Consider the following 22,730-nt stretch of genomic DNA (forward strand, 5'->3'; position numbering starts at 1 on the left):
ATATCCTACATAACCAGCTGCTTAATGTCATGTGCAATGTTGGCTAAAAGTGTCTTAATTGCTAACTAAGTCCTTTGCTGGATGAAAGGTAACAAAATGGCAGATTTAAAAACCAAACCAACCAACAAAATAACCAAACAACACACACAAACATGAAAAAAGGAAAATAAACCCCCCCCCACAAACAAAAGAAAAAAGTTTGGCAATTTCTAACTACAATTATCTCTCAAAAAGACAGAATTTATTTCTTACCAAAAAGCCTACTGTCATATTTATGTTATTATTTATGCCCATTATTTATAGTCTATAAAAAATTCTTTAGCTGAACCTGGGCATAGATTAAAATAACCCAAGAAATATTCTGATTTGGCCGTCTCTTGACTGTCTCAAAGATCTGAAAGCAGCAGCTGGGATGAAAGCACTAAACATGTGTAACAGGAATTCAAGTTGCACAGAAATCTTTGAGCTACCAGTGAATCTCCACAGTATGATGATCTTTTTGCTAAAAAATGCCTAGAACCTGGCACAGACACAGTGCAAAAAAACTGTAATTATAGGATAATCTAGGTCACAAGGACTAAAATGTTCATGTCAAGAAAATTGCGGTTGTATGCACTGGGCTCTACAAGAAGAAATAAAAACAGAGTAAAGGACCCACAGGAAGCCTGCCTGCTCTTTAAGAGGGGTTTATCCAAGATGATGAACCAAAGATGGAGGCAAAACCCAACTGAATCTATGTATCTTTCTCTACCATGGCCACAGGTGTATGAATATCAGTACTTCTTCCTGTTAGGATGTAGTAGCCAGAAATAAAGAGACACAACTAGGAGAATGACTGAACAGAATTCATTAACAGTTGTTTTAACAAAAGGAAAACAAAGTTACATCCATTAAAAAAAAATGACACAAGTGTGCACAGGGGTTAGAATGGGGATAAAGAAGAGAAAAAGGATAGTGTAACTAGAGAAAGAGGACAGAAATCTCATTTATCATTTACAGTGAGTATTGGTGGGGTGTTGTACAGAAATACTTAAGTCCACTAGATCAGCTACTAGTTGTCCAAGTTCACTGCCCCATAGTAGGGTGACATTTGTGCTAACAAAACCAAAATTTTACGCCTGATCCATTCTAAAAGTTATCTTAATGAACTGCTTCCTTCTATGACACCTCACAGTTTATCCATTCAGTCCTCACAAAAACCCAGAGTCCTAGCTCACAGAATATTATTTTTTCTAAAGAAAAGAAACTAAACACGCTGAAATATACAAGTAATTAGTAGGATTTTATCAGAACTTTCTGAGGTCTGGGTGGAGGAGACACCTTAAATGTTTTTCACATACTTAGAATCACAGTATCATAGAATCATTTTGTTTGGGAAAGACCTCTAAAATCAGATGTCAAAATTGGCATTGTCCAAATGTCAATTTAGCACCACTAAACCATATCTGCCCAAGTGCCACATCCATGTGTCTTCTGAACACTTCCAGGACACACGAATTGTTGGGAAATAGAATTATTGGGATCAATAAAAGAACTGTGCAAGCAATAGGCCTGGAAGCTTTAGGCTTGTGTGTGAGAAAACTTTCCATGGGAAAGTCCCTGTGTGAAAGATAACAAGCAGGGCTGGGAGAAAAAAGAGGGAGTCTTGAGATGGTCCAGCTGTACTATCTGGGAGTGAACGAGGGAGATGGGCACTGAATTCTTTTAATCATAACAAGATTATGGAAGCTTGCCAATGTAAGTCCAATTATGTAGAAATAGAAATGTGTTTTGATAAGCTTTAAGACACTTAGGAGTTAACAAGCTGGTATACTATATAAGTGCCTTTGGACTGCTAATAAACGGAGTTTGCTCTTATCAACCATATTGGCTGGCTGCTTCTCTCTCTCCCCCTCCGGGGGGCCCGAGCTTCTCGTCCTGTTAAGCTTCTAATAACGAATGTTGATTCTACCACTTCCATGGGCAGCCTTTTCCAATGCTTGACAACCCTTTCCCCAAAGAGATTTTTCCTAATATCCAAACTAAACCTTCCCTGGCATGACTTGAGGTCATTTCCTTTTGTCCTATCGCTTGTAACCTGGAAGAAGAAAGAGAACCCCGTGAGGCTACAAACTCCTTTCAGGCAGTTGGACAGAGTGATAAGGTCTCCCCTGATGCACCTTTTCTCCAGGCTATACACCCCCAGCTGCTCCTCACAGGACTTGTGCTCCAGACCCTTCACCAGCTCTGCTGTCCTTCTCTGGACATGCTCCAGCACCTCAATGTCCTTCTTAAAGTGAGGGGCTCAAAACTGAACACAGGATTTGAGGTGTGGCCTCACCAGTGCTGAGTGCAGAGGGCAATGACACACATGTTTTCTGTAAACTGAAAGAAACAATGGATTATCTAGTAACTCAGTGTTTAAAAAAACAAAATATATGAGCATTTGAACTGATATATTCTGAAAAATAATTATTTGTGTAATACTATCACATTTTACTTTTTTTGACAAATTACCTTCATGTTTTAATCCACATTCCTTGTGCTGTTCTTCCAGCTGTTTCTCACTTTTCTTGCAAATGTAACATCTGAAAACAAAAACACTATTCATTTCCTGAAAGACCTCCACTATTATTCATTTCAACTTTATTTTACCCAGTCATTACAAGATCTTCCCCCATCACAAGATGCAGCACAGCACTGACAACCCTCATGTGGCTGGAATCATCACAACCCGGCAGGCAGTGCAGTTATTTAAGTACAGCTCTGAAGATTACTGGATGTCAGTGGTAACAGCAGCAGAGAGACATAAGATCACATAGGTTGGGAGGGATCTCTGATGTGATCAAAGTGGTCTCACAGGAGTGCTCAAAGTTGGTCTTACAGGATCAGGATGTTCAGTGTCTTACTCAGCTGAGTTTTGAGGATCTGTGAGGGTAAAGTCCACAGACTTCTGAGCACCCTGTTCCAACGTTTGACTGCTCTAACAGTGAAAGACACTGACATACTGGGGACAGTCCATCTCACAAGTGTTGAGTGCAGGGGAAGAATCATTCCTACCTGTTGACTTCCTTTCTGCTTAGAAAACTCAGTATAAGGTGGGCTTTCCTTGCTGCAAGGACATACTGCTAACTAAGGTACAGCTGTTGTCCACCAGGATCTTGAAGTTATTTTTGGCAGAGCTGCCTTCCAGCCAGTCAATACCCAGTCAACACTCTTACACAGGACTATTCCACCCCAGGTACAGGACATTTACATCTCCTGAACTTCAGGAGATTCCTATCAGCCATTTCTTCAGCCACCAAGATCCCTCTGAATAGCAGCCCTGACTTTCAATATAAACCACTCCTCCCGATCTGGTATCATCCACAAAACAGCTGAGAGAGCACTTTCTGAGACTGTCCCAGTCATTAATAAGGACTCTGCACCATATTAGGTCCAATACTGCCAAGGGACACCATTAGTAATTGGCTGCCAGCCAGACTCTGCATTCACAACCTTTCTAGTAGTCCAGCCAGTTTCTCACCCACCCACTTACCTAGTCCACACCTCACCAACTTAGTTTTAACAGTACTACAGCAAACAGGACCATAGGTCTTGCTAAAGTCAAGGTATGTAACATCCACTGTTTCCCCTTCATCCAGGAGCCTGGGGACCTGTACGGCTTGGGGTGAGACTACATTAGTGAAAAATGGGATAAAGGGGTAACTTTGCAGCCTTTTTGATATATCTTATCACTATGTTCCCCATGCCACTAAGCAGCAGGCCCACAGTTCCTTCAGCCTTTTGTTATGATTGGTATATTTAAATAATCCCTTCATAAAAAGCAACACCGTTCACATCCCTCAGTGATTTCAACTCCACCTGAGCTTTGGCGTTTTCCAATTTCATTCCTGCATGTTTAAGCAGTATCTTTTGTGTTCTTCCAAAGTAACCCATTCCACTTTCACCTTCTTTTTACTGCTCAGTTCTTTGCTCATTCAAATTGCTTTTCTATCCTGGTTAATCAAGTTTCTGCATATCAGAGTGGATTATTCTTGAACTTTGATGAGGTACCAACTAACTCTCCTATGCCTCTTTATACTCCAGGACAGACTCCCATGGAATCCTGCCAAGTTCCCCAAATAAACCAAAGTCCAGGGTTGCAATTCTATGTCTTGTCTTGCTTACTACTCTCAGAAGTTAAAACTCTATAATCTCACAGCCACCACTGCCAAAATGGCCCACAACCATCACATTCCCACTTTTTATTTTCTGTAAAAAGACTGGCAGAGCAGTTGTTCTAGCCAGCCTGGCAATCATCTGCATCATCTATATCATTATCACACTCCAGGATTCTCCTAAATTGCTTGTGCCCAGCTCTGTTGCCCTTCCAGCAGTTACCAGGAAGTAAAAAATCCACTGTGAGGCACCAGGCATTCTTTACTCCATTCCTGACACCTGGATGACAGCTTTCTCCCTCTGGAGGCTCTGCTGCATCAGGGCACCTGATGGGTCAGGATTATTGCTCCAGCTGATACTAGAGACTGATCTGCAGCATGTCACAGCACTAGCACAGCAGTCTTGTTGTTTCTGGACAAAGTTTGTGGTTCCTCTGTATCCTGCTGTGCTGTTTGGCGCTGTGACAAGTACTTCATCTCTGATAGCTAAACTCATAGATAAAGAAGAATAATAAATACTAGTGCATAACTTCAAGCAGGTGAAAGCAAAGAGAAAGGAAGGAACACTGGGAGATTAAGACAGGCCCCCTGACTAAAGAAACACAGAATATCACACAGAATTTATACAGCATCATAGTAGTACACAAAAAACCAGGGTAGATAGGCTGATTCCTGAGAGGACTTGTCCTTAGGACAAGTCATGCCAGTTGTTGTCATGGCACTAAAACAACTGCTAAAATTGCTAGATCCAGTTACAATGTGAATACTTAAGAATTCCTGAATTATTATTTCCCTTTGTGGAAGCTACAAGGCATCCAGACTTTTGATTTCTTAGTAGTAACACAGCACAATATCCTCAGCATCTTGTAACTGGGTCCTGTGCTGTTATATTTTGCTTCCCTTAAAACTGAGGGAGGAGAAGAACCAGCTAACAAAATTTTATTAGATTTTTGTTTAATGACCTGATAAAATGAGGTGTTCGTTTTAATGAGTCAGTAATTTTTTTACAAGCTTATCTCTTTTAGAGTAAGTGTTTTGATATTAAAACCAACACTTCTGTAACCTCTCTTTATGTACGTTTTTAAATAGTTCACACCAAATATCCTGCGATAAACATTAGCCTACCCTGTTCTGCAGCTCTCTTTATCTCGTGGAGATCCGTGTGTATGTTTTGCTGGTTGATAAGCAATTGTTCCTTCATAATAATGATGAGAAAGAAAAGTCTTGAAGCCTACACAAAAAAGGCATTATGCAGCAGTAAGTCATTATAAATCCACATGGCAAACATCACTGCATACATTCCTTGATTTTTCCTCTCTTTCCTTTTCTAAGGACTGCAAAACAGTAGTAGCCCTCCTCAAGCTCAGAATTCTTTTTCTTACGATGTTTTAGACTGTAAGGAACAAGAAAATATCACAGTGCCACTCCAATGTTTTAACATTTGTCAGAAGTGCCATTATCGCACTTGACATCTTTAAAGACCAACTAAAAAATTTAGTTATACATCACTGTTGAATCTTAAAATTGGCCTGCACTAAAATTCTCCTAATGCATCTTCTTTCCCTAACACAAATCAAAGGAAGCAAAAGATACTTTCCCCTAGGAAAGTGCCATGGGATTTATTCAAATACTAGGTAACAAGACTAAATCACTCATCTCTCTCTAATCAGTGCTAGAGTAAGGGCAAAATTAACAATTCATTCCATCAGCTGAATGTTCAAGACAGAGGAGTGCCTATCTCTCTTTGAGTGACTAAAAAGAAAGTCATAATGATTAGGACAGAAGTTATTACTTTTTAGGCCATTTTCCATAGGTGGCACATATTCAACACAACTTTATTGAGCCCACTGTCAACACTAACCCCGAAGTCAAACCCAAAGAGCTTTACATAGTGCGATCCAATATACTTGGTGCTACAAGGAGTTCAAAATCAATTCTGTTTCTGATGTTTACAAACTTCTGACAAGGTTGGTTTGGAGAGACTAAACCAACTGCTCCAACGTATTTACACACTGACAAAAGAATGTAATAATTCCAAAAATTACCTGAGTAGTCATATCTCATTGGACCCATCCACCGCTTCTTCTCACTATCTTTTAATATATCTCCATAAAAACCATAACCCAGCAATGACACGGAGTATTTCAAAAACGTGTTGTTGTGATGTACAGAAGACACATCCAGAGGCTGACAGTCACCTATAAAGATCAGAAGTGCAAGGTTCTCTTAAGACTTACTTTATTTGCAGCTGCAAACGTTATAGTAACTTTAACATTGCAAAGTCATTAAAAATAAAAAATACATATTGCATTTATGTCAATATATATACCATGAATGCATATACTTCTTACACATGCAGAAAAAAGAAAAATAATTTTTAAAACTAATTTAATCTCATACTTTAAAAGCATTAAACACTAAGTGAGAAGAAAGGGCTCAGTATGCTAAAAATGTATAATGAAGAATTTACACTCCTTTATCCTGTAGCAGTAGGAGGGGATAGAGTCACAGAACTATTTAGATTGGAAAAGACCTTTAGGATCAGAGTCCAAATGTTAACCCAGCCCTGTCAAGGCCACCACTAAACCATGACCCTAAGTGCCACTTCTACACATTTTCTAAATATCTCCAGGGATGGGGACTCAACCACTTCCCTGGGCACACTGTGTAAATGCTTGACAGTCCCTTTCCCTGAGTGGACCGATGCAGTGTCTCCTGTGCATCTCCTGGGTACTACTTAAACCTCTATGTCATGCTATCAGAGGATAATTCGAGCTGGAAGGAGCCTTTGGAGGATTCTCATAAAACCTCCCACTCAAAGCAGGTTCAGCTATGAGGTCAGATCAGGTTACTCAGGGCTTGTCCTGTCAAGTTCTGGAAATTCCTAAGGACAAAGAGTACACCACTCCTCTCATGTCCTCCAGGTGTAAGCTTTGGAGTGATGGTGGGTGTTGTGGGGGTGGGTTTTTTTGCTTGTTTGGTATTTTGGTGTTTGCAGGTTTTTTTGTTTCACAGGGAAGTTGGACCAGATGATCCAACTAAAATACTACGATATACTAAAGCCACATCTCTCCAATCCTAGTCCAAAGGCCTAAACTCCACAGATGCTGAACAGAGTTAACCATAGGTTAGCAAGCGAAGCACATGTGCAGCTCTTTGCAACATGAGACCCTAAAACTGCAACTGTTAAATCAGTAATGATACTAAAAGGTGTTGTAACTCTAACTTGGCAAGGGAACATTGAATTGCCCAGGACAATTGGACAACTAGCACAAAATACTACTATTGAAATGTACATGCACTGATCATAGCTTTCTCTCAGATATATAGAGAGAGATATAGTCCAACAACTGATGCTGCTTATTGCATTTTACTATTTTCAAAAGAATGCCAGAATTCATGAAAACTTTAGCACCAAAGTTTCAAAATGTTACGATCCCTTGAAAACAATGAATTAGTGTAGACCAAGCATTAATTTTTAACCTCCTGTATTTCAAATCAGAGACTTAAATCCCAGACAAAAACTCTGTATTTCAACCCAGCCATTATGTTCAAATTATATTTCACAACGACAGAACTAAATGAAAACAGTATTTTGGGCTACTTTCATAATTTTCGTAACAAAACTGCAAACTGCGACCACCCACCTACAATAATATGAAGAGCTGAAGTTACTGGATCAGAAATGCCTACAGTTGAATAGCATATGCAATCTGTTGATCCTGAAAAACAGAAAACTAGGCATCAATTTGTATTTTTACAAAACAAGTATTATTGGCATAGTCCTCCACATAAAGGCATTATGTTCCTTCGGTTTGCTCCTTTCTATTTTATGGAACAAAGTATATACAGGGATACTGTATTATTATTAGTATTATTTAAACTGTAACACTCCCCCCCACTCCCTCCAGTGAGTACAAATTATTGCTCTCCATACAAAGTACAAAAATTTTCACAATATAAGCAATAAATATGTAGCAGTTAGTGAAGGGAAGTAAGTTAATTTACACAGAAAATTTCATGATCACATTATAGCTTTTATATCAAATGAGGTAGGCATACATTGATTCTCTTTTGTTTAAGATTTCTTGCTCATTGAAATCTCATGAAAAAAAGAGAAATTGACTGGTCTCCTGTTTTTGTGGTACTGATCTGAATTTCAGGATGTCATCTTATACCAGAAACTTCTGCTCTGTTCTATTATTTGAAAATCAGTAAAAATACTTGCTTTCAGGAATTAGTTTCTAGATAGGGTAACAAAATGGATAGAGATGTACCTTTACAGTCTTGATGCAAAATACCTACAAGAAGAAAGGGGGGAAGCTTTAGGTTTCACCTATATGCTGTTTAGAAATGGACAATTCTCCCTGTTCCCTATAAAAAACAAGAGCCTAGATAGGGATCTGGTTTCTACTCTGCAACAGGGACTTGGAACTCAGGTCCAGACATACAGAAGTGTATTTGTTGCAGCACCTAACACCAAATTTATCTTACAGTTTCTCCCATCCCTTCCATGAAACTGAATTCCTTCAAAGTCAAGGCTAGATATCTGAAAAGATAAACTTTGTCCACATACATGTTTTCAGCTTTCCTACCAATACATTAGGCTGAAGAGGAGCTCAAATACAGCATATTTGGTTACTGAGGCCTTACCAAGTTGAAATAGAAATTAAAAATGGAGGAATGAGCAACCATTATTTAAAACCACTTTTAGTTCTTTTTCACTTTGGAAATAGTCAGGGCATAAGCAGTTAAGAATAGGAGCAAAGAAAATCCTTTCTTCTCCAAGTCACTTTTCAGAAAATTGATACTACTTCCCCAACCTGTGAATGGCATGACAGAAGCTTCTACCAAGTAGACACTGTGCAGAAATTTGCCACAGCGAACAAGATGCAGCTCCAGGAGCCAATTAAAAAGAATAGAACAGGAATGTAGAACAAAAGAAACAGTGGGACTAAATTGAGTTGTTGCTACAAGACTGAGGTTCAGGACAGTGCCAGTGTATCATTACAGGCATATGCCACTACAGGACAGAGGACTCAAATTTCCTACAGTAACATAACAGACAAGGTACACAGATCTCATGTAACATTTAAAGTTTTATAGCAGAAAATATTAAGTGGAGTTATGAAGCTGAAGCTATACTTTACTGCCAAGTTTTTCAGTTTCATATTGTCTCCTATGTTCATGAATAGAAAATTCTACTTTTGAAAAGAAAAACAAACAAATAATCCCTGAGAGATCTGACCTAAACTTTACTGCTGAATGTACAAGCCTAACACTTTATCCAACATTTCTCATTTCTTCCAGATTTGTGTACATTCTGCTCCTAGAATTACCTCAGTCATGTTTGTCTTGATGTAAACAGAGCTTCCAAGTAGTCTTACACTACAGACGGATGAAGAAGAGGGGAATTCATGCAAGCTACATTTCAACACCAGAGGTTCATCTCCCTATGATCTTCTATAGCCAATTAAAAGCTGATTCATCTGTTTGGCAACTACACAGAACTTATTTTCATTTCTATTCATTTACTAGCAAGGAAGGGCTAAAATTAAAACTGAAGTCTGAAATTAATTCTGAGATTCTAAAATGGGAGACTGGGTAACATACCAACAGTAAAACATTTTTGGTTTTTTTTCTGTTGGAGCTAGTAGTGTGGAGCAACAAAATCAGTGACCTATTTACATGGATGTAACTACAGCATTCCTCACACACATGCCAAGAGAATGTAACTTACTACAACACCATACCAAGCATGAACCTAACAGTGCTTGTTTAAAGGTCACAAAAATGTTCATGATGACTAAGGTTTTGAGTCCTTTTGAACACTTCTTAGCCAAATAAGACTGCTAGACCATTGGGTGGGTCTTCACTAGATGTGGAATCTACAACTGCTGAAACAGCACTCTGAACAGATGCACACACGAACCCACCAAAATCTGGGTTATTTCATCAGTACAAGTTGAGTAAGTATAATATGAAAAGCAGGATTAGAAATGTAAATATAGCTTGAATAATATCCCATGATTAATATCTTAGGATTGCCAGAACACTCAGTTTGGGGAAGAAGCTTCCCATAGAGCATGACCCTTGACTAACGTTAAATGGTGGCTATTGCACACTCTGGCTAAACCAACAGAAAAATCATATACATACTCTGCCAGATTTTCTTTGGGGATTTTTAAGGGCAACAGCCTGAGTGAAGGAACATAAAAGAGGTTTTTATGGATTGCAGGGAACTACATGCAAATGTGAACAAAGTAGTTGGACTGCTTGCTAACTGGACCCTACTTCACTTAAAAAAAAGAGAGAAACATATTCAGTATAGAATCTAACTTTTGCATTGATTTGCTAGTAGAGAAGAAAATCAGCTTGCAAAGCAATGATTAAGTTGCAGGTTAAGACACTTACACACAGCTATTTGTGTGCATGTTACACTGCAGACAATATGTCAAAGCTTCTGTTCTGGTCAAGGACATCTTGTCAGGAATAGCTGATGGCACCTTCAGCTTGAGTCAAGGTACACACTCATAGGCCTCAGTGGAAGGGCTTTAGGAAGCAAGTGACAAGCAGATGCAACAGAAGATCAATGAGCTCTGTTGATCCTATTGACCAGATGCCTCCCATTATAATATGAATTTAGATGCCCATCTCACTTGTAGATACCATATGTAAGCATGAAAATTTGAGCGTCAGTTTCAAACCGAAACTTACCCTAAGGAGATTAATTCCTTCACCTAAAATGCCACCAACCACCAGGGATCAAGTGCTGCAGATTACTCTGCTTCTCCTCCCAACTCCTACTCTAGTATAACAATTGTCTTTCACAGGGCCAGTACATTTCAACAATGGTGGCACCATACCATGATACCATATGTAGATGCTGAATGTCTGAAATCTCCCAGCTAAAGAAAGCTCTCATCCCAGATACTTTGAGATTAAGAACTCATTGAAAATATGAAGTATGTAGAGGGCACAACAACTTTGTTAAAGTAAGCTAATTACTTTTAATCTTTACCATACATTGCTCATTTTCCCTGAAGTCTGTTTTTCATTAGGAGGTATCATACACCCACATAGTTGTTATACAGGCAAGTTCTTCTGTGTTCTTTTCCTCCCCAAATATGAGAAATGCAATCTTTTATATAAAATACATTTAATTATTTAAAAATTAAGGAAATCTTTCCTTTTAATTAATCAATCACAAGGAAGAATGATCAAGATATTTACTGAAGTGTAAAAGAGCATGTACTCTGCATAAGTAAGTTTTGCTACAGCAATACTAAAGAAAGCAAAGTGATGGACTGCATTACACAGAATGTACTACAGCTAAATCACCAGATTTCCCCTTTCACACGAACATTGCTAGATGTTTGTGAGTATAAGTGTCATGCAGACAGGTACACTCAGACACCACTTCACAAGTTTAAATTGGTACTAGAACCACCAAAGTGGTTAAGCAAAACCAGAAAATTTGCTGGTTGTATGGAAGAGTTCATGCCATTGATTGATGGACCAACAACAAAAAGTCGAAGTGCTAGACTTAATCATCTGAAACATGATTAGACTACTAACTTACAACTAGGGTTTCTTAAACCAAAACACACACATGGTGTAGGCTACAAGTATTTATTTTTGTGCTTTTACTGATGGAAAACTAAACAAATTGCAAACAGGTGAAGTACTAAACTAAGCAGGTGACAGAAGCAAGTCAGCTAGATGTTGATCCTATGCAAAACAGTGAATTTAACAAAGAAATAGAAATATTTTTAGAGCTAATGAGCATTGCTCCATGTGAGATACTCTTGACGGGGGCAGGTGCTCCCATAGCACACAAAGAATCCTCAGACAATTTAGTATGAAAACAGTATTTGTAGTGAAAACAGGCAGAATAGCAGCTTCAGTGGGGGTCTCATATTTGTGCAGTTTTTGAGAATCCATAACCTATGCAGTCATCACAGACAAAATGTCGGGTAAGTCACCCTAATGGCAGAGTAACTGCACGCTTTTGGATCAAACAGCATTTAATATTTTAAAAAATTCTAGAAAACTACTTGTCTGATAAGCGATTTTTAAAAGAGAAGGAGCTGGCACATTCAAAAGTAAGCAGAGAAGCTACTGCTGCAGGGAGAGATGAAGGGTCTGGGTTCACACCCATGTACCTACTTGAAGTTTTATACATCTTCCTTTCTGCATACAGAAACCAAGAAGTCAAGTCATCTGCAGAACAACAGACTGACTTAAAGAGAAGCAGTCCAGAAAGACTTTGGTGTAGGATTTTTTTTAGGTAATTACTTCAGCATAAGTTCAGTAACAGAGACAACAAAAATGGATTAATCCAATAATGGCAGATTTTAGACATGAAATGAACCTCACAAGAATAAGTAATGTTGACTTAGTTATCTCCATGGCAGGCCCACTATATTAAATTCAGTATTTAGCCCTAAGACTCTCATTTCAAGAAGTTTAATGGATTTAAAATGCTGGAGGAGGAACATAAAACATGCACTTCCAATTTCAAAGTGGATATACTGAACTTTGAAATGAGATGCTAACTAAATGGCAAAGATCATTAAATATTACAAGCATTGTAGCTGAGAAGGCTGTGAATAGATCACTTGGAGTAATTAAACAAGAAAGACAGCTTTTATGGCTATTCTTTAACACATTTTTAAGATAATTTTTACACTCTAAATAACAGAAATATGAGTCCAGTCACACTTCACAGCTTGACTTGAATCTATTTTTTAACTTTGTGAATGAATCCTCCATCTTTTTTCTGTATTACATTCATATAGGAAGCCTGCACTGTCTTTAGCATTCTTAACTTCTACAGTGACATATAAACAGTCTGATTATAATCATACTGCATCCTTCAATCCTAAACATTACAGAGCTGACCACCAACAAACAGAGTGATCTGGATACACTAGAAGCCTAAAATCACTATAGTTACTAACTTTATGTCTGTTCTTTACTCAATATTCCCAACTGCTTAGATTTACCCCCCAGGGTGGGTTGCAGACTTAGTTTTTGGAATGAATGCAATAGTATGTCACAACACAAAGTGAAGTGAGATTTTTTTCCCTATATGCTGAGATCATTAGAGTATTTAGTCTAGTAAGTTCTTTCTAACTAAAAAAGAACAGCAGTTGACAGCTTTGTCCTCCTATTCTATGCCAAGTGTAATAAGAACAGCAATTTACTTTGGCTTACCCCAGAGGGTGCAATTTTAATCCTAAAATATGTGGATAAAACGTCAGCGTCCACGCTGTATCAGGAATGAGTCTCTGTTTTTAAGTTCTATGGAGACATTACTTCTCTGAAGGCAGTGAGACCACATGGCTGAATGTGCTTTTAAGGCCAGTAAGAAATAACTGGTTTTTAAGGCTGAGAGGAAGAAATAACTAAGCAGAGGTTTTCAGAGATGCACTACAGCCTCTAAGTACTCTTAACAGCAAATCCATTTACAATGGCAAACTCATTTCCACTGGCAGATTTGAAGAATGGCTGCAACTAAGAGAAATTCAGAAGTTAAAACTGCCACTTGAGTAGAAGTTGTTTATTCATGTCAACAAAAACACAAGTTATTTCATAAAAATGTTCCATAATGCATAAGAATAAATGGTATTTTTCAACCATAAGACACACTAAGGAAAGACGATGTCTGAAAACTGACAGCTGTTCAAGAAAAAAAAAAGGAGCCAAGCAGGGACTTGCTCCAGAAAGTTAGAATCATGATTTACAAGTAGTATTCAACATTCAAAAAAGAGAGCCTGCACAATGCTATGAAATAAAGCTTATTACTGGAATAACCCAGTCATATAGGTGAGTGTTCTAGAATTAAATATCTTTCATTTGTAATTCTGAACCTTGTACAATTAAATTGTCAGTCTGAGCAAAGACTGACTATCTGCTGAATTTAGTGTTTGTTTGAATACAGAAACTGTTTAATCACAACCACAAACCACAGCCTGCCACATTTCACACAACTTGATATCAGGAACTAAATGATAAAAAAGGGGAAAACACTGATCTACTGTCACCTTACCCCAGGCTCCTGTTAACACTGAGTAAACTATCTCCACGTATCAGAAGACACACAGAGCTTTAGATCTTCGTCTCTAAACTATGAGTAGTCTTTCTTTTCAGTATCTATTCATGAGTCTTAGGATTTTTAAAAACAGGTTGGTTATAAAGAAGTAGAAAGAAGATAATGGATGAAGTTTTACTAGAGGTATCATTTTGACTTGCTGTGTTTCAGCACTATCAGTTTAGTTTAAAAAAAAAAGTTCTTCTTAAGAAGAATTTCACTTATTTTTGGAACAGACTTCTTGCACTAGTGATAGAACTAGGCGATCTGTTGGGGTCAATACATGGCCAGAACTGCATAATATCAAGCAAAGATGAATAGAGAACAGATTCACCATGGGCTGGAAAAATACAAACCAGAACAAACCCCCAAATCTTGCTGCCTTCAGGGTGGGTTTAGCTATTTCATACTCAATTTAAGGTCCCTGTCATGAGTAGATTTGAATGCTCAGATTTGATCAGTGACTTGACTACCTTTTTCAGTATATAAGCACTTTCCCATATATACCATAATGGATCATTTTAAATACCGTACAATATACAAACAGATCAAGAAATATATTATCCTCTGTACTTCCAAACACTTAATTAATAGAACTTTAGGGCCAGCTTCCTTATACATCATTATAAATAATTTCTGAGAGATTTGAATAATGACTTGGAGAAAATATTTGAACTATAGCACTGATTACAAGGCTGTACCTCATGTCAGTTCAAGGAGTAGAACATACAGTATACATTCAAATAGCAAAAAGATACAATGGACAAAACACAACAAACAAAACATTAAAATATGTAAGAGAAGTGACTTAATACATGTTAACAAAATTAAAATGTCAGTGAATATCATACTTTTTGGGTGCAATTGGAAAAAATGCATTAAGAAAATGTTGAAAAAGCAAGGTTAATCTTTCCTGAGGACAAAGAAATAGCTCTTAATATTGATGTTCTGTTTTTCCAATTGTATCTTCTTATGGTCATATATCACCAGTAGGCAAAATCTTCTGAAACCAATCATGTAAGCAAAAAACCTTCAGTTCAAGAAATTTACCCAAATAAGAAAAAGGAGGAGTAGAACACTTCAAGTTTTATTCTTGTGAAGTTTATTATACATATTGACTTTAATACAAAGCTTTAACAAATAAAACCAGAATATACCTAACTATAGCAGGAGAGTAAAAAACCATAAGGGGATGGATATTCACATTGCAACTTTTAGACACCAAACATTTATTGTACTGCAAGCAGAAAAGGTTAAGTTTCTTGCAAGCAACAATTCAGATCGTTTGGGTCTGGAGACATTCTTCACAATCATGTAAGGAGTATAAAATTAGTTACCTATAGCTTGAGAGTAGAAACATCGTACTTCACTTACTGTATTTTTACAACCTATGCTAAATTTTCTCAGAAGCCTCTGTTTTAATTCTAACCAGAAGCTCACAATATTTATTTTGTGTCCAGTTCTTTAATTCAAAGCTCAAGCATCAGACAAGAAAAGAGAACAAACAGCATAGAAAAGACACTGAACTGTCCATTTGTATTCCTACAGATACTTCAAAATTACTGATTCTGTTAAAGAGTTACAACACTTAATTCAGTCCTAGAAGAGAGCGCAAACTTATTAATCTGCTTTTGAAGGAATCTTTGAGGACCAAATGGGCATGATGAGGTAACACCTGGGACACTAGACTGCAAACAGCAAGATTGATCCAAAGAATGACTTTGTGGTCAATAATAGCAATAAGAAAAATATCAAAAAAGACCTCAATTGAAGAATGAGTTCTCTCAAATGACAGCAGTCAGGACTGCCTGAAAAAGTGGCTGACATTAAGAACTGTGAATGTGTAGCACCTCTAACAAGAGGCAGAAACTGCAGCTTGGTCTGGAAAACAAGAACTATTCCTCAGCTGTAGTTGCCCTGTACTTGCTGTGAGAACAAATGGAGGAAAAGAGAGTCAAGGAAACTTAGCATTTGTTTGGAGTTTGTCAGACCAGTGGGAAGTTCTCATTACAATTCTAACTAAATTAGTGAAGGATTTGGAACTGAAAAAATATTTATCTGGTAAATTTCTGTTTAGTAAATTCCACTCAATGTGTTTAGAAGGGTATTACTGTCAACATCTTATCTCATATTAATACACAATAAGCCACAAAAAAAGAAGTAGTAATTAAATTCTAAAGTTATACAGTAAGATTTGATTTCCTTTACAAAATATTCTTCCTAAATAAAATTGCATGTGATCAATAATTTTATATGGAAACAAACAGCTTTATCTAGGTGTCTTTATAAAATATCATTGCTCAGATCTTACACTTAGGCCTAAATTCAAGAAGTTATGAATAAGAAAAAAATTCAAGAATGAATGAATAAATTAAACTGAAAGTTAACCCTTTCTTACCAGCAGGAATTATGCCAATCCTTATATTGCACTGGACTAACGATGCTTTGGGATTATTTTGGTCTATGCCAGAGTCCTTCTGCATTCTTCCAATGAGACCATGCATCACTTCACTGAACATGCCGTCCCCACCAACACAAACAACACTGCCAGGAAACACAAATTAGAATGCACACTAACAGTCAATAAACAACACGGCAAATGTTCTACTTAGGGCATGCACTGGGCACACCAAAAATAGTTGTTCTATTCTCCTCTTCCATTTTTAGAGGATAAAGTAGCCCACAGTCAACCAGGCAATTAACAAAAAGAAGAAAAAAATTTTCAAGCTTCAAAACTGCAAGTGCACCTAGACATATCTGGAGCATTAGGCAAAAATGTTGGAATGCAACTGGCAAAAATCTTTATCCTCTACTACTGTGGGCAGACAGACAAATATCAGTGGAAATTCACTATACAAATAAAACACTGAACAGGACTGTACAAACAACTTTCTAAGTACACAAAATGGAAACAGGGTACCTTTACTAAAAGGGCAAAAAGTTGATACTTGCCACTTCAGGCAGAAGTTTATTTTACACAGTTTAGTAGGAATATACATTATATGAAAGTCAAAATCGAGAGGAGTGCATGCATCCTCTTTCCAACGTGCTGAGATCCCACCAGACAGAAGTCAAGTATATCTACAGAACCATTCGTAATCAGACAAAGTTCTAAATGTTACCAGATGCAAAACTTTGTTTCAGAAATTTAATTCAGGTCAGAACTGATACAGCAGCTACACAGATCCTCAATATGTTAAAGCTCAGCAGAGAGTTCACAACCAAGCAAATACTAGGAAGTAAAGCAGTATACATTTAATGAACAATAAACAAATGCACTGTGAACTCTAAGAGCATAAACATCCTTTAACTGAAAAACTAATTCAAATGCACTTTAAAAGAACACATGAGAAATCCAGAGTTACACATGTAGTTCCTAGTACATAAGTCTAGGAATGTGTACTGTTATCTATAGCATTAATTTCCAACTCATAAACTAATACTCTTTCACATCATCAGCAACAGATATTGCATATTACTTACTTCATAGAACAAATTAATTTAATTTTTAAGTATAGATCATTTAAATTTAGTTGTTCTATTTTTAGCAGGTGGAAAGCTTGATAAAAACATGGTTTTTTTCCATGAATGTAGAGGACAGTCTTAAAAATGTAAACTCTCCAACTCTAAGTCAAGACCTAGGAGACTGAGAGAGAAGGAATAAAAAGATATTTGTTTTCAATTTTTAATTTTTTTTCTCTTCCAATAGCTTAACTACACTATTCCTCAATTTTAGCCTTATCTTTCTCTGCAGACTCAAAAAAAGAGGCTAAAGAAACAAAAATTTTCCTCGTCAGCTCATGGCCAATGTTGTCTCAGTACTAGTATGCTCAAAGCTCCATCAATCCTGGCCTTTAAGACTTCCAGGGATGGGGTATCCATGACTTCTCTGAGCAGCCTGTTCCAGCGCCTCTCCACTCTCACAGTAAAAAATTTCTTCCTTAAACCTAGTCTAAACCTGCCCTCTTTCAGTTTAAAGCCATTCCCCCTTGTCCTATTGTTACATACCCTTGTAAAATGTCCCTCTCTAGCCTCCTTTTAAGTCCCCTTTAGGTACTGAAAGGTGCTCTAAAGTCTCCCTGGAGCCTGCCCATCTTCAGGCTGTACATGCCCAGCTCTCCCAACCTGCCTTCATAGGAGAGGTGCTACAGCCCTCTGATCATCTTCTATAACAAACACTACATCCAGGCTCAGAGGGGATAGTTACATGAATGTCTATACCTATCAAAGGTAAATATGATAAAGAACTTCACATATGCAGTAACAGCACAACCAAATTCATAGCAAACATCAGAAGACTAATGTACAAGTCAGACACATGCTGCACATGTGAAGGCCCCTAGTGAATAACATCTGAAAGAAACTGAGTGATTCTTACTCTTTGGCTTTGTTTTACTAGTGGGCAAGCATTTCACTTTTTAGATAGATGATAACAGCAAAGAACATCTGCTAGAGGACTTCAGAAGCTAATCCACAAGTCCAATGAGTTTTTAAAGAACTGCAGTTCCTTCTAATCTCAACCATTCTGTGAACTAACTCAAAAACTAGAAAAAAAAACCCAATCAGAACAATTTTACAAAGGCTTCTGCTACAGACATACGGATAAGAAACCACAGTGATACATATCACTTACTCCAAACATGGCTGTTACCTGCACAATATTACAGAATGTTCTAATTGTTCTGCACAGTGATGTACAAAACCCTGCAATATTGTAACCAAATGAATATTTTTAAGTAACTGTGCTTAAAGAAAAGCTGTTCTATTACTGAGCTATTAGCTTACTACATTCACCATAAGAATTTCCTATAAGGCAAAACAGGAAGAACAAACAGGAAACACACATAAGATATTTAAATAAGCTGTCTAAAATAAAAACATTTGAAAAGCAGCAAAGCAGTTATCATTAAGAATCCTGTATCTACTGGCAGAATTCCATGTATGATTTTGCCAAATAGGGAATCTGGAGATTAAATGAAGAAATTCATCACTGAATGAAGGGAAAGCCATATATCAGAACCAGTCTATGAGGACAGCTGAACAACAATTAGATGCAGGAATCCAAGGAACCTTTTATTGTATGTGAGAAAGGCCAAACTTGAAGAAACACACATTTATGTGGCTCAACCATTTTTAAAATCTTCCAGATGACCATGTGATCTGTTATTTAAAAAGCAGTTTTAATTCAAGAAGTCCTTCCTAACATCACTGTGAACCATAGAAAAAGAGTTGTACATGATGCCCAAAAGTCAGGCTTGGAAAGACAGGCTGCATATCCCAAGCAAACTGCCATTCAGGCCTAGCCCAGGAATAGAAGAACCATAAGATTCTAAAAAGATGCAGTTCTCTGGCATATTGTTTATCTTGGCATGTTAGAGAGACAAAAACCAAAAACACACCCCAAAACAAAACCAAAAAAACAAAGGAAAAGCAATTCTACAGTATGAGACTTTGAATCTGCCAAAAACGCTTCAGATATCACCACAATTGGTCACTGCCACTTGCTGTAAAAAAAAATTTTCTAGGACTGAACATGGGCTCACTTGCCTCCCTTTCTGCTCTGTATTGAAATTTCACCAATCATCAGTATACTTATTTCAAGTCAAAAATCAAATGAAAAGGAAAAAATCACAACTAACTAGCTTTTTCTAGGATCAGTGTTTCCCTTCCTCGAACTTCTGAAAAATTAAGAAAAATCATAGTATAGACAAAATGGTTTATTTAAAGGCAACTCACTTTTAAGCAGGTGAAGCCTGGGAACTCAGCCTATGAATACAATTTCCCAGCGTCATGCCCTTACTCAACACAGACAATGTATATAGTAAAGTCCTACAGCAAAAGTATTCTGGAAAGACCAACGTGTTTTCTTTTTGCAACTTACCAGTTTAAATGTACCTGTCAACAACCACGAGATATTTTAAAATACTGTAGTTATGGGAGTTTATCTGCATACATTTTCATGTTTTTCCAGACTTGTAGCTTCTTTCATGTCATGAACTGGAAACTGAAATGACTAGCTTTTTTTAAAATATTCTGCTTCTATAGCAGACTTAATAATGGAATGCAAGATCACCATTCAGTCAGGTCTTTTTTAAAAGCAGTAACTTCACAACAGGAGAAATGCAAATAAAACCAAACAATGTAGCCACTATCAAACAGTCAATATATAACAAGAGGAAATACCTGAAACATTTCTACACAGTTCATGTTTTTTACACAGGCTGAATGCCACTGGTGCAGTGCTCTGAACTCACGTATTTCAAGACCACAAAACATTTCTGGGTAGTTTTTGAGCTATAACAGAATGCTCAAGTGAGCAGAATTAATCTTACATTCATCTTTTGAACATAAATCTCATGCAAACATTGTTATACTATGCTTGAATATATTGTGTTGAACAAGTTTACTGAAACAGTTTCATTTTCTTTTTATACTCATAAATGTGGATCTCCTACAAAAAGGAACATGCCCCAGGACTTTCAGCTGTTGCAATAAGTGTATTAGCAATGATGTTTACTATTTTAAATTAGAGACAAGAACAGGCCAATTACATAATACATCAGCTTGAAAAGAATAAAAAGAAAAGGCAAGTAAAGTTACTTACCCATCATATTTATAAATATTAACTTCAAATAAGTTGTCCTTGGCATGGTTAGCATGTTCAGTTACTATGAAGAAATAAACACATTAAAATTTATTATTAGAAATACTACTACAAAGCTGCATATAATACAGAATTATAAAAATTAATTCATTAACAACCATGATTCGATTAGCAATGTGACCATAAAACAGTCTGTCCATAAGATGTGTCTCAAAAGATTTTTGCTAGGGAAAGAATTGAAGGAGACATGCACAGTAAATAGGAAAAAAAAAAAAAAATCACTAAAATTGTGCAAATGATCAATTAGTTTTAACAGTGAAACTAAAAATGAGAAGAAAAGCGGAGTCTAAAAAATTAAGACCTCAAATAGCTCAGGAGTACCAGAAGTTTTAATCTAGTAAGCAGAAAGCTGATAGATAGTTGCCATTTATCTGGCTACCTATGTTTTAATTAGAACACATTCTCTATGACTTTGTTTCATTTCCTTAGTAAGAAAAGTAGCTAACAGAAAGAACTTTAGCTACTTAGGGATGTTTAAAGAGTTCACACTGTGCTTATTAGGAAACTAAAATATTCATTACTCACTAACAACATCAGTGGATATAGAAGCCATACTGAAGAGTGGAGCAACTTTCTGTTCATAAATCCTCTTCCCTTGTCTTTTTCCTCCATAGGGATTAATATACACAAGCAACTGCTTTGGTCTAGACTCTGCAGTAAGGAAAATCATAGTATACTGCTTTTGTACACAAAACAGCAATTCAACAAGCCATACAAACCCAAACATATTAACATCAAAGCAAACACACAGCATAAAACACTTACTACCTCTTTATTAACTCTTAAAACTCTTTAACAAAGAGCTATAAAAGCCTGCTTTACCTGCCCTCTTTATTATACTGATACCAACAGTATAGAACAAATTTCTAATACGACAGCAGGTGGAATTCAGAATAATTTCTTTGGACTCCCTATCTCACATTCTTACTCATCATTCTTACTGTACCTTCCCACTACACAAGTTACACTGATTACATTAGTATTACGTGTGTACAAGACTAAAAGGGCAGCAATAGCAAAGGCACTTGTAAGTATCACACTTACATACATTTTACATACATAAAAATACTTTTACATTCATTTATTTAAACTACCTTCTTACTTTATTAACAGGGTTAAAATGCATTTCCTTTCTGTGATCAAGTTACAGCAAGAATGCCTCACAAAACTACAGGCTGCACAGCAAGTGCTTGTCCTACAGTGTTAGTTGCCCTAACACTGTTAGTTACCCCTCCCTCCCTCCCTCCCTCCAAAAACACCTTTGATATTACTATCTCAAATTTGTCCAAACAGTTATGGCTTTACACTAGTAGTGTCAATGAAAACAATTATTACACCTCTGTATTAACAGATATACAAAACAGTAATGCTTGCTGCACCTAGAAAACCTCCTTTTTTTATGGAACAGACAAAAACCTTAACATCTATACTTCCTCAGACAGCATTCTACATTATTACTTTAAAAGGAAAAAATATCAGATTTATTACATAAGCACGCTATTACAACAAATCCACCCAAGCAGATAGACTGAGTGGTTTAAATCTGCCAGGCACTTAAAGCACTATTGAACCTATCTGAGAACATATTCCCTTTCCTGAAATAGTTTGTTACCAATAAAATGAACAACTGTATTCAAATGGAATTGACTGCTCAGGCCACAGTTCTCACAGGTGTATTGATTTGGTGCACAAACCCCATTTTTTGAAAAAGACAGATACCTTGTGTAATGTAAACAAAACAAAAACATTAAGAATGCTTCGACTGCTTGTTCAGAACAGCTTTTCTTAAACTTACTAATTTTCAGTCTGTGAGCCTAAGCACTTGCTTGAG

General features: G+C 36.9%; 1 protein-coding gene across 2 annotated transcripts in view; it reads right to left on the reverse strand.

Annotated features, from left to right (window-relative positions):
- The window catches only part of CERK (ceramide kinase), a 43,901-nt gene that overhangs the window by 9,939 nt on the left and 11,232 nt on the right, over window positions 1-22,730 (reverse strand). For both annotated transcript variants that reach the window (XR_011146637.1, XM_068995446.1), the window contains exons 4-10: window positions 21,425-21,550; window positions 20,840-20,903; window positions 16,634-16,779; window positions 7,787-7,861; window positions 6,185-6,337; window positions 5,265-5,370; window positions 2,497-2,567 (exon numbers count right to left, since the gene is read on the reverse strand). Coding sequence is in view for 1 of the 2 variants with exons in the window: in XM_068995446.1 (XP_068851547.1) it covers window positions 2,497-2,567; window positions 5,265-5,370; window positions 6,185-6,337; window positions 7,787-7,861; window positions 16,634-16,779; window positions 20,840-20,903; window positions 21,425-21,550 (741 nt within the window). In the remaining variant the exon portion in view is untranslated. The remainder of the gene's footprint in view (window positions 1-2,496; window positions 2,568-5,264; window positions 5,371-6,184; window positions 6,338-7,786; window positions 7,862-16,633; window positions 16,780-20,839; window positions 20,904-21,424; window positions 21,551-22,730) is intronic.

The sequence above is a fragment of the Aphelocoma coerulescens genome, chromosome 1A (assembly GCF_041296385.1).
Source record: "Aphelocoma coerulescens isolate FSJ_1873_10779 chromosome 1A, UR_Acoe_1.0, whole genome shotgun sequence".
Lineage (NCBI taxonomy): Eukaryota > Metazoa > Chordata > Aves > Passeriformes > Corvidae > Aphelocoma > Aphelocoma coerulescens.